The sequence below is a fragment of the Melanotaenia boesemani genome, chromosome 4, assembly GCF_017639745.1.
Source record: "Melanotaenia boesemani isolate fMelBoe1 chromosome 4, fMelBoe1.pri, whole genome shotgun sequence".
In the NCBI taxonomy this organism is placed as follows: domain Eukaryota; kingdom Metazoa; phylum Chordata; class Actinopteri; order Atheriniformes; family Melanotaeniidae; genus Melanotaenia; species Melanotaenia boesemani.
In genome coordinates this window covers 4,411,627-4,425,087 of record NC_055685.1, presented here as the reverse complement: position 1 = coordinate 4,425,087, position 13,461 = coordinate 4,411,627, and the positions used below count along the sequence as shown (strand labels likewise).

The window sequence follows — 13,461 nt, the reverse complement described above, 5'->3', positions numbered from 1 at the left end:
AGTCAGAAACATGAAGTAGAATATCAGCTCTAAAGGAACTGCATTTTAAATAAAGGCTTTAAAATTAAACAAATCCATCCCTGAACAATTTCAAAGCTCAGATTTTCTTTTTAAGTATGTACAGAATCAACACGTCTGTGTGTGTCACAGAGGCAAAGGTGGTGTATTTGTGTGTACATTACCTTTCTAAAGTTTAGACACATTCATTTTAATTAGTCTAAACTTCTGAATAGTAATGTGTGTGTGTGTGTGTGTGTGTGTGTGGTGTCTATCGATAGAGGTAATCAGCTTGTATATTGGCAGCTATCTCAGCTTCCCACTTGTCTCCGTTGTTTAGCAGCTTCTCCTTGTTGTAGAGCAGTTCTTCGTGGGTTTCGGTGGAAAACTCAAAGTTGGGACCCTGAAGGCAAAAAGGACAAGTGTGTGTGAAGACGGGACAGGTGAGTCAGGATGGAAACGATGGATGAAGACGGTGAAAATGAGAAAAGAAAGGACAGGTGTGAGAAGTGATAAATACTGGGAGAATTTTTAATGGTTGCCTAGCAGTTAAAAGCATTTTAAGTGTGAATGAATGAAAAATCCATCATTTCCACCTGAATGATAACAGAATGATTTTTATACTTTATTCAGATTTATGGTGTGAAGGGCCTGGAGTCATCCCATCCCCATCAGGTTCACTAAGACACATTCTTTTAGCGAATGACCAAATACACCAACGTGGTACTTTGATTAACACGTGCTGCCGCATCATGCCATCATGGAGTGTTTTACTGTGAAATGAGATGATATCAGCTGGGTTCAGAAAAAACGATCGTTGTGGTGATGATGCTTTTTGTTCCTGTTACCGATGGATCACATTGGTTTAATGGCCTGATCAGAGAATTCATTTAGACACAAACAGAATTCACTTTATTAATCATCAGATTATGGAGCTGAACATATTACAGCTGAAATATGATAATTAGAATAAAACATGACTTGAAATCAGATGAGAAAACCTCCCATCGCTGCAGTGAAGTTTGCATTCAAACTGAGATATCCTTCCTTACAGTGAACTGGGATCAGTGTCCAGATTTCACACACGTCTGTGCAAACGAGGTGTTTGAGAACAAGGCTGTGGAGTGTGAGATTGTTAGAACATCTGCAGGCTCTAGTTTGGTTGGAATACAGATCTGTGACGTGGATGTTCTCTGTCTGAGGAGAGGCATGTTTTGTTTGTTAGAGATGTCGCTGTGCTACTCGGCACAGAGACATACTCACCTCTACAATCGCGTCCACAGGACACGCCTCCTGACAGAAACCACAGTAGATGCATTTGGTCATGTCGATGTCGTATCGAGTCGTCCTCCTGCCTCCATCAGCACGGGGCTCTGCTTCGATGGTGATTGCCTGTGAGAAGCGTGGATAAGGATGAAGATAGACTCATTATGTGGCATCATCACTGATAACAAGTGCCCACATTCACTAAGTATTCATCCAGCAGCAGCATCAGTTTCTTTAGAGACAATGGGCCTCATTCACCAATATCTTCTTACGAATCTTCTTAAATTGTTCTTAGGTTGTACTTAAGAAGTTTTTATGGAAACCCTCCATTCGGAGACCAGGCAATTGTTCTTATATGTCCTCTTAGATAGGTGAATACAAATTTCTTGCAAGTTTAAAGGATGGATCAGCTGACCCTACTTTACAGGTAATCACCAAAAAATGCCCATAAAGGGCCATGACTTCCGTGTGCAAACAGACAGACGAGGAAAAATAATCATAAAAAATGGTTCATCAGTTTTAATGGATTATAAATAATCACATGGTGAACTTCAAACAATTTAAAAACAGCTTTATGTATAAAAGGGTCATTAATTCCCCCTGAACTTGGACAGCAGCCTGCAGTCTGGTCCCATGAACATGGGAAGACGAACATCCTGGTGGTGCCGTGGCTAAAGGAGAAAGTGATACACTGAAGAATAAATTTTCCTTACATAGCCTACAGCACCTTCTTAAGTTTGTAAAGTAAATTTCCACCTGCTGTGGCATCATTTTAAGATGCGTTTCACCTGCAGCGCGAGCGCTGCATCTGATTAATCCTCCAGGTGAATATAATAGGTGTTATTAACCAGGAGGGCAGGACGGATCCTTGTTTTATTAATTATTACAACAAAAGACACCGTTGTGGTAAAATTTTATTACCAGCAGTTGGATCTAGGAGTCTCAGGTGACTTGGACATTTATGGAGCGATATTCTTGCAGAAAGGGAACGGATCTGGTGTGTGTGTCTGTTGTTCTTGGAAGACCTGCGACAGAATTAAAGCGACTTGATATTGAATGAATAAATGGATAAAAAATTGTTTAATTTCCCCTGATGGGAATTCTAATGTTAGGAAATAATAATATCTAATATCTTGGTATTTATCTTATTCTATCTCTGTGCTTTACCAAAACGTATTTAAAAATCTGATGAAAACCTTGTTTTAGCTTTATTATTGTATTTTAATGAACAGCAGAAACCACAAACACTGATTTGGTTCAAATGTGTCTGCACTCAGATTTTCGTAAGAATACGTCTGAGTGTTCGTAGATACAAAGAATACAAAAGATTTTGTTTGTTCTCAAGTAGGATTTAAGAACAAATTTGTAAGAACGGTTGGTGAATGAGGTCCATCCTTGTCCTTGTTCTGCCTCCACAGCATGTCTGAGTGAGATGTCTGTAAAGTACAACGAACCAGCAGCAACAAAACGTTCCCACCCGAACATCTGGACATGAAGACAAACCTGTGCAGCCCAGAGGAGGCAGCACTGTGGACTGTATTCAGTGAGGGAAACATAACACCTCCATTAGGGCTGGGCCATATCATGCCTTTGAGTGATACCGGTGTCATTTTTGGGGAAGATACGAAATTGAAACATTACGATAAAATGTGGGTGAAACGTGCATGCGTAGTGCCGTTGTTTTCATCTGCTCCAAAGCACATGGAGCGAGGAGCATGGCAGCGACTGAAGATGAGGGCGAAAGCTGGGCGTTGACTGACAGACGAACCGGAATTGGTTTTCAAAAGAGGTGCAGCCTTCGGGGTGTGGAACTGGTTTAGTTTTCGCCTGTCAGATACACACCAGAGCACTATGTTTTTGCAAAACATGTAAGCAGACTGTTGTAGGAAAGGGAGGAAATACAACGAACTTGTTTCACCATTTGAAGCAAAAGCCCCTGACGGAGTAAAACAAAACTGTAAAATCATGTGAGGAGGTGTCTGCTTCAACTGACGTGGTGGTGAGACCCAAAAAAAGGACCCAGCAAACAACTGACGTAGCTTCAAATATTGGCACACCTTATGAAAAAAGAAACGGTGGGGGGACCTAACTAACACAGTGACACGTTGTTTGGCCAGGGACATGATGCCCATTCAGAGTAAAGAGAGGTCTTTACGAATATGTTTAAAACGAAGCTGCCCTTCAAGAAGTACTTCTGTGAAGTCGCCTTGCTGGCATTAAACAAAGTAGCTCGTTCAGTGGAGTTTTTTTCTTCTGGATGAGTTTTTTTCTTCTGGATGTGGTCAGTAAGTCCTGGTTTAGTCCTTTTGTAGTCTCTGGTTGGTTAAGAGGTCTAACAGAACATAAACTCATAAAGGTTCAAAGCAAAGAATGATCCAGCGGCTCCTTGAACAAGAAAAGGCTAAAGCACAGGTTTTAGCTGCTGATAAAACCACAAGGCTCCTCATGTTAACATGGCAAGACATAGGTGCTCGACTCGATCAGCACTGCTTCACAGATGCACTTTCTGGTGAAGAATGTGACCATTTCATGTGTTAAACCTACTTTCAACGTAAAAGACAGTGACACGGATTACTAAAGACCTCAAAACAGCAACACTTGGTTTCATGAAGAGAAGCTACGACGACGACAGCGTCCCAGAGAGGCTTCTTAACATGGCTGCTCTCCTGGATCCATGCTTTTGCATTGAATATCTTAGTGAGAGTAAAGCCTGCAAAGTCCCAGCTCTTAGTGAATTGGAGCATCTTGTGTCAGACCGGGGTGGCTCCAGGTGTTTCAGAAACCCCTCCGCCATCCTCGGGAGACCAGGTAAGTCAGGGAGCTTCTAAAAAGCCAAAGAAAAGCTTCGGAAGCTTTTTGAAGGGAGCAGTTGGTGGCAAGACAGATGTAACTGCAGAAAGTTATTATCTGAGCTGAGCAGCTATGTGAATAGTCTGCCAGTAGACAGTGAGTGTAATGCACTTATGTGGTGGAAAATTCACACATTAAACTTTCCCCACATCAGCAATTAGTCAGAAAGTACGTATGCATTCCAGCTACTAGCTCTGCATCATCAGCATTTATCCTTCACATGTTATTTTTATGTTTACTCAAGGGTTTGTGCCATTTTATTATTCGACTTACTTATTTTGCACACTGCAGTTTTATGTTGCAAAGCAATTCTACTTCACTTTTGTGGACAGCATACATGGTAATGGTAAAGATTTGTCAGCCCATTTCCATTTGAAATGCCTTTTGATTAAACAAATTGTCAGCAAGCAATTTACAACTGCTGCCTTCTTGAATTTGGTACAAACTTATGGTATTAATGTACATCAAAACCAACTGCTTATTCAGTTTTAAACAAACTGTTCCTTCAAAACTGCACCAATAAAATGCAGTTTTGAAGTATTTTGTCTAGTGTCAATTATATCGTCAATTATATTGTTATCGCAAATTTTCTAATTAATTAAGTGATAAATATTTTTGGCCAAATCACCCTGCCCTGACCAAAACAACAAAAAACAGGTCTCCGGTAAAAGTTTTAAATCCGCTGTGTTAAAGTGGTGCTGTCACGGCTTCAACACAAGCCTAACGTGTCCTTTTGATCAATAACAGGAAACTGTTTGTAGATGTATCACGGACACGGAGGCGGGTGGTTCAGGTCACACCAGCTGACGGCGTGAAGCCGAAGCACGTTCGACTCAGAGCCGTTTTCATGTCGCAGTTTCAAAAGCTGTCAAATCTGTAAGTCAGGTGCATCAGAGGTGAAGGCCTGCCCCTTCCTGCATCTTCCCAGTCACCTGACTGAGTTTAGGAAAAGACAAATCTGAGAAAATATACAATAAAAAACATGTTGATAAAAAGAAAAAAAGAAAACTTGTGGGTTGCAACTCATATCTTGCAGAAACAAGAAAGAAAAACAGAAAGAAAAACAAAAGGCTAAATATGGCAGCAACATTTTTTAGCAGGTTATGCTGGACGATTTTCACAGTCCCAGACTAAAAAGTGAAAGTCTTTAGTAAATCTTTTACTGGAGTCACAGCGCGCTCCCGTCATCTCAGTCGTTAGGTTTGAGGTGGTAACCTGCTGTTTCATATCATGTCTTTTCCTAGTCCTGGAGACGTAACAATCAACAGCCAATAGATGAGCTCTGACAAAAGCAGAAACAGGAACGAACAAGAACCAGTGATGAAACGTCGTAGGTGGTCCGTCCAGAAAGAGGAGGGGAAGGTGGAGCTGTGGGCAGGTCAGCCCTGCCTGTTCAAACCTTCCAACATATTAGAACAAAATGCTAAAAAAATCTTGCTGTGGTCTAGTAAACAGTGACCCAGCAAGATTCAGTCTTTGTAAAATCTTTTAGGCTGTTTTTAGGCTGTGCCTAAAAGCTCTAAACACTTGTTTTTAGATGTGAGCACGTGTGAGCTGATGGTGTCCCAAGAGTCTTTTCCAAAACCTTTTAAACTCTGCTGATGTATGACTAGCATTAGATGCAGAAAATGTGTCTGACAACTCCTACAAAAAGTCTAACGAAGTTAATTAAATACATAAACTGCTTTTCGTAATTTTTTTTAGTCAAATAGATAACTAAATAAAATATAAATTTTATTTACAGTTGATTTAATTAGAGCCTTTGAATGCATTTATTTTTTTTTACCATTGCATCATTTTATTTATCAAACTTTCATTTTTGTCCTTAAGTTTCTCAGCCCCTCCTTTATTCGTAGTAAAGTCTAATGATTAGTAGTTTTTGTGTTAAGTCACATAAACATGATAAATAAATGCCTCTGTGATGATCTCATTGTATCATGTCATATATTTTATAAGGTTTTAGCTCAGACTGATTGTGAATTAAACCAAGAGTGACATCAATTAAACTAATAGTGTTGGTATTTGAACGGGCCCAGGTCACTTGGTACTGGATAATTTGGGCCTAAAGTAAAAAAAAAATAAGAGTCCCTGGTGTAATTCACTTTCACACCAACAGAGGGAGACTTCCTGTGAACATGGGGATGAAAAGTTAGTGATCTGTGAGGAGAAAGACTTGATTTTAGGATCAAGGTTAAGATCAGACATTCAGCTGTGATGGTTAAGAAACCACCCAGTTTACAGCACATCTTCTTTTCCAAATCCAAAGCTTGAAAGAAGGTGTTATATCACATGGAATGTCATGGAAAAATTGTTACCACACAAACCACGCGTATGTGTGTGTGTGTGTGTGTGTGTGTGTGTATACCTGGGCTGGACAGATGGCTTCACACAGTTTGCAGGCGATGCAGCGCTCCTCTCCTGAAGGGTATCTGTCATCATCATCAGAGACTTAGTTAAGATCTGAACTCCTCCTCCGCATCATCATCATCATCACTCTGACATGCGGTTTCTATGTGTGGCTGACCGGTGTAGGAACTTCCACCAAACACCAGGTAAACACATACGTCTGCACCATAACGACTCTTCGCTTCGCTGATGAGTTTATCACTGTAAGGATGTTTTGTTTCAGCGTGTTTTAAACATGTTTTTAACAAAGCTGACTAGTGAGAAACCTGCGTGTGTCGATGGAAACAGCAGCCAGTTTCTTCCAAATTAGGCAAGACAGCCTCGGTGATGTCATGCACGTGACGTCATACACACTCTCTACTCACTGAAAACCAAGTCTGACTCCATCTGACCGACATCACAGTCTCACATGGAGAAAAACAGACTGAACAAACCTAAACGTCAACATTTATGTGACATGTTCTGGTGCTTTGTCTTCATCTTCCTCACCTGCGCAGAGCATGCTCTCCTCTGAAGCGTGGCGACAGCGGTCCCTTCTCAAACGGGTAGTTGATGGTAGCCGGCTCTCTAAACAGGTAGCTCATGGTCATGCCCAGACCTGACATCAACACACCAAAGGAGGAAGACTTGTTCTTTAAATGCTCATCAACTTCAAGATTTTACAGAAAAAAAACAGTGTCAGGAGTGTAGAGAGGCGCTCAAACCTCTGAAGAGCTCGGTCCACAACAGGGTCTGTGCAGCTCGGTCTGTGATGGACTTCATGTCTGTAGGGATCTCCTGGGCGTTCACATACTCTGCAGGCAGTGATAACGACATATAAACATCCCCTTCACCAGGTCAGCTCTCCTCCTCGTTTTAACTTTCAGAAGCTCAGAAGGAGTTTTTATTTCTAAAGCGATGCAGGCACCTGTCCTCACCCTGCTGCCATGTTTGAACTCGTTAGAACTACTGCCTGTGGTTTGTTAACAAGAACTTCTGATTAATGCAAAGGAAGAGAAACTGCCAGCACCAAGTGTGGCCTTCTTTATCTCCAGCCTGCTACATGAGGTTAACTTTATACAGTTAATAAGACAAGACTCAGTTTCATCAGATTTTTTCCCCTAACAGTCATCATCTATTTGATAATGACTGTTAAGGGAAATAATGACAATAATCCCAAATAGTTAAAGGTGTGTAATTTTGGCCGCAGGTGTACCACTGACTGCACTAGGAATATTACAATTACTTAATTTCACAATTAATTGCTGGACCAGGGTTTTAAAAATTAATTGATTTGAGTCAGTTCGAGTTTAATCAATCCAATATCAACTCATAAAAGCAGAGATAAAATTATTGTAATTATGACGACACTGGTTTGGTTTACAGCAATGAGAGAAGTTCAGCAGCGTTTATACAGATAAAAAAACTAAATACGTCTTTTTTGAGGGATAGTTTCACTGCTTCAACATAACCAACCCAGCGTGAGGTTGATAACTTTTAGTTGTCCGTGTGCAACGGTCTGTAGAAGGAACCGTATTTAATTCCAGATATGTGGTTTCTTTATTTCCACTGTTCCAGTATTATTTATGTGTCAGCTACTCTGCTAAAGGACAGCTGGAAGTAAAAGCTAGCTAGATTTTTGTCCTGTGTTTCTACATTCATTACTCAGTTTGGGAAAAGAAAACAAAAACAAAAACAAAAAAACATACACACACACACACACATATACATATATATATGCTTTCTGTATTACCACAAACCACTATCAAACAAAACCAGTACTGCAGTTTCAAAACTTCACACACACAGTTGTTTGTCCACTCAGAGACACCGTAGTAACGATGGTGGCACAAATATGGCAGCTGCCATGTATGTGGACCCACAGCAAGTAGATATAAACGCTTCATTGTAAGAGAATAAAAACATAACTGCTATTTTAGTGATCAGATACCAATAGAATAACAGTTTTAAATAATTTTATACAATTTTTCTGTGATGGACCTTTGATTTGTTACACTGCACCTTTAAGATCATGAGATTAATTATTATGAGGAACATGAATGTAAATGTCACCAATGACTGAATGCCGTCACTTTGACAGTCTGATGGAGACAGAAATGCTGCATCGGTCATGTGATGGAGGCGTACTTACTGAATCCACTCCTCTGTAGCGACACACTGAAGGACCTCGCTGTACTATGTCTGGCCACCACAGTGCCTGAGGACAAACATCAAAAGGAATAATAAAAAGGTTAAAATATGACTACAAATATATAAATAAAAAAAGAAAAAAGACAATTCTATAAAAATAATAAAAATAAAATTTATATCAAGCATTAGAAATTTCGGACACATCAAATATAAAATCTAATAGAAATGTTTCTTATGAATAGGAGCTGACAGTAGCCCACATGGCGCTATGTGAAGCTACCTTGAAGCTGGAGGTTTATCGTACTGCTGAAATAAGTGTAACTGAAATATTTTTCTACAGCCTGATATTCAGCAGATGGACCAATAGCTGCTATTTCCTGCTATTTTTTGAGCACCCAATACCTTTGTGATGACTTGAAATAAAACCCTGTCACAGGAAAGCAGATGAATCAGAACAAAGTCGGTTTCAGCAGAGATCTTACCTGGCCTCGACACGGAGTACAGTAAACGAAAGGTTGCCGCCATTAGGAGTTTGAACCTGAAACCAGAAAACGATGAAGAGAGACTTATCTTCATCATCTGAAGCCTAAAATTTGTCCCCACATGTTAGAATAGACAGATTCCTGCTGCCTGGAAACTGCAGCAAGCCCACAAAACCATATAAAACCATATAAATGCCTGGAATACTTCAGTAGATCACCTGAAGGGTAAACTATCCATCACAATTTAGCCCACAGAGCTACATACTTCTGTTCCTGAGAAACTGTTGACAGTTTGAACAATAGAACTCGGGGGTGCTGGCCATCTGATGGAGCTTTAAAGGTTAAAACCAAAAAAACTTACAACTCAGGAACTGATCAGAAGGGCAAGAAGAACTATACTGGAAATTATACAAAAAAGCATTTTCTAATCCCCTGACCTGCAGTCAATTATCATTTTGTCTCCTGTCTCGTCTTTACTCAGCAGTTGCAAACATGCGGAGCACATCTGGAAAGTGTCTTCCTGATGTTTGGCTTATTATAGATTCATGTTCAGTCATTTCAAACAACTTGGTACCAAATCAAACACAAAGTTTATGAGCTGCTCCACACCCAAAGGCCACTGTTCAAACCTCCCCCCAGCCGAGGATCAAACTAGTGACGTTCTTGCTATGAGGCTGTGGTGCTAACCATCACACCACCGTGCAGCCCTGCATAAATAAACTTATATCAATAGCAATCAATAGTTTTTCAAGGCAATGACCGACCTTAAGGTGTGTTGTTTTTCAGTAAAAGGTAAAATGGTCCATATTTATATAACACTTTACTGTACCTGGGATGATGCCCAAAGCACTTTACATCATACATCACATTCACCCATTCACACACACACACATTCACACACTGATGGCTGAAGCTGCCATGCAAGGCGTCCAACCACGACCCATCAGGACCAGTTTGGGGTAATTAGTACAGAGCAGGTTAGAAGCGGACTGTAGCCTTATAGCCTGACGGACATGATGTTTTTTCATAAATCTATTAGTAATCTACTCTGATATGTAAATGAGCTTGTTTATGTATTAAAGCCTACATACTGTTTTTTTCCAAATGCAAAATGAACATGAGGAGAGATTGTGCTTGAAAGCAATGATTCAAAACTCAGAGCACATTTATATAATAGATATTTATATATGTGAGATATGTAAAATAGAGTGGAGGGCATGAAGCTGAAAGTGATTAAATTTACTGGGACATTATTCATAGCAGATTAAATGGTAAAAATTGATCATTTTAGAAGAAAAACATGACACAAATACAAATCTTTACTCCGTTTAGTGCATAGATCAATAGGAGTATTTTTCAAATATAAAACGGCTGAGAAAAATGTTAAATATATGGTTGAACCAGAGTCATTAACCTGTTAAACTCTGATTACCAGTAATAATAAATCATTAATGGCAAATGGCTTTTTTTATTGATGGAGATTGATCAACAACATTGAAACAACATTAGACGGACCGTGTCTTTTACTGTTTAACATTTTCTGAAATGCTTTAATTAAAACAGTCTAATTACCGGTTTAACCCGCAAACATTCACGTTTACAGTAAAACCTGCATGATTACTTCTACTGACCGGAGTGTTGTCTTGCTAAGCTAACGCTGATTAACAGCGGGTTTGGTGCAGCTCCTGTCAAGGACGTTTGAATAAAGGTCGCTCGGGATAAATTCAGCATAATTTTTATCCTAAATAGTAAACTACGGACTGAATTAGATAATTAACGTGGCGCACAAAACTCCGACAGACGGAAATGTTTATTACCTTTAATAACTTTCAACTTACCTAAATGTCGGGACTGACCACAAGGATAGAATCAGCGAACACAGGAAGTTACAAAACGTGATGACGTAACGTACTGTTGTCCAATGGAAGCCATGTTTTTCTTCTTCGTTGTCAGATTTTCGGTAGTCCGGATATTAAGATTTGCTGTACTGCCATCTGCTGGAGTAATGTAAAGCGTGCAGTCATTCAGATCCTGTCATAACTAACGATGGTGTCTCACTTTCACAAAAACACTCCATTGCATTCCAGTTTAATGTAATCCAGTTACTATCCAGAGGTATTAGAGGTATTAGACGTTAATGCGGAAAAGAATAAAGTGGAAAGATGTGGCTTCCACATTTCCCCTTATGCAAAGCTGAACGGATAGTTTTAATCAACAGCTGATCGAGGTGTTGAAAAAGTACGTATATGGGATTTAAAGACACGGACACCGCCGTCTGCACAACCCTGTCCTGCCACGGAGGAAGTTTCTCGTTAAATATGAAATAACCCGGCCAGCTGTTCATTGCATATAAAAACATAGAGATCGCCCTGCACTAATCCCCACCCAGACGAAGCTTCTGGTGGAGTATTGACAGGTGTTGTGCCATGAAGTGATCTTCTGCCATAAACTGAATAGGCAAGGCACATTTATTTGTATTGTACATTTAATGTAAAAGACAATTTAAAGTGCTTTATAGAAAATATTAAAAGCATTACAGTAGGGAGCAATAACAAATGCATTAAAAAAAAACAAAACGTTAAAAGAAATAAAGACAGAAAGAAAAAGTAAGATAACACAGATAAAATGCAAGAAATAAAGTTCCATTATGAGGAAAACAATATTTAAAAATGATCAAGTTTAAAAATTTAAGCTTAAACAAAACAGATGCAGATTTGGACTGCTAAATAAAAGCTAGTGAAATGCAACAGAGATCAGGTGGGTCTTCAACTTGGATTTAAATAAACTGAGTGTTTCAGCTTATCTAAGGCTTTCTGGAAGTTTGTTCCAGACATGTGGAGCATAGAAGCTGAATGCAGCTTCTCCATGTCTGGTTCTGACTCTGGGAACTGATAAGAAACTGGATCCAGATGACCTGAGGGTCTGGTAGGATCATACTGGGTGACGAGGTCAATGATAGTATTTTGGTCCTAAACCATTCAGTGCTTTATAGACCAGCAGCAGAACTTTAAAGTTTATTTTCTGACGAACAGGCAGCCAGTGTAAAGATTAGTCGGTAGTAAGGTACTAGTTGGTCAGTAATCTGTACGTTATAACTCTTGAATGAAATCAGACCACTTTATTTAGGATGTTATTGACAAGAAATGTACTGTAATCAATAATAATAATAATAAAAAAAAAGGTCATGAACATCAGTGGAAATAAAACTTTGTAAATAAACACATAAATCATATACTAATTGGACTTTACTTTCTAAAAATATTCAAGCATAGGGTGCATGAAGACTAAACAGGGAAGCAACAACATGCCTGAATATCGTTTCTGATTACAGCACCTCTTTGTCTGCAGCTGTAATTATTCCGTTAAAGTACTTGCAAAAGCAGACTTTCTTTGTTAATATGGACATACTCTCACTTGTATTTGTGTGCTATGTTCGTTTATGCTGAGAGGAACAGCCGCAGGCCAGAGAAAGAGCAGTATTTGAGGTGGCAGACTTTTTCCCTCCTGAATCTCCTAAGCTACACATGGACAAGGTGGTCCTGAACAGTATCAGTCTGAGCCGTTAACGGTATTTGATTTCGGGCACTTTTTATTTTTATTTTTCTCCAAAATAAAATGTCACAACTCCTAGCCATATGTACCTTACCTGAATTGTTATCTTTCTGCGAGTCCGAATCTAAACATGTCCATTCACATCAATTAAGAGTTTATTAAAATCATTATATTCTAATCAGATATAAATGTAATCGCCACCATAAAGCAATAATCATTAAAAAATTGATAATAGAACTGTAAAAAATAAAAAAAATTAGCTAATATTTACTGAGAAAATACCAAGTAACAAATAGTTTTATTAAAAAATAATTTTTTTTTCATTTGTTTTGAAAGAATATGTAAATAGATCACGCGTTGGTAATGACAAAATGTAGAGGTAATGACGCAATGTGTTGGTAATGACATATATATGAACAAAATAAAAGCCAACACGTAAAAAAGACAAAAAAACTTTTATTTATTGAAAAGTTTCGTAAAACAAAAGTCATTAGAAAATTTTAAATAACATCAGAAACTCTAAAGTTAACACCTATTTAAAATGTATCAAAATTAAATCTCATTAAAATGTATTGTGTAGTTTATGTATGAACATGTACAAATTCATTAAACATGAACACTTTTAAAACCTTTTTTTTCAATGTGATGTTTTAAAATATTTAATATGTGTTATTTTGGATTGGAAGTATTTAAGAACTGTAAAAGGTAAAATTGGAATCCAGTTTACGACAATAAAATGGCCTACATAAAACACAAAGCTAGCAAGTTAAGCTTGTGG

At 38.7% G+C, this 13,461-nt stretch overlaps 1 protein-coding gene across 1 annotated transcript; it reads right to left on the bottom strand.

Annotated features, from left to right (window-relative positions):
* Positions 1-107: 107 nt before the first annotated feature.
* On the bottom strand, positions 108-11,045 carry ndufs8a (NADH:ubiquinone oxidoreductase core subunit S8a). The gene is made up of 8 exons (XM_041983107.1): positions 10,970-11,045; positions 9,132-9,187; positions 8,651-8,716; positions 7,224-7,313; positions 7,009-7,117; positions 6,479-6,542; positions 1,261-1,389; positions 108-400 (listed from the first exon to the last, which is right to left on the bottom strand). Exons 2-8 carry the CDS (start codon positions 9,172-9,174, stop codon positions 269-271), a joined length of 633 nt encoding a protein of 210 aa, XP_041839041.1. The 5' UTR covers positions 9,175-9,187; positions 10,970-11,045; the 3' UTR covers positions 108-268.
* Between the last annotated feature and the right edge of the window lie 2,416 nt (positions 11,046-13,461).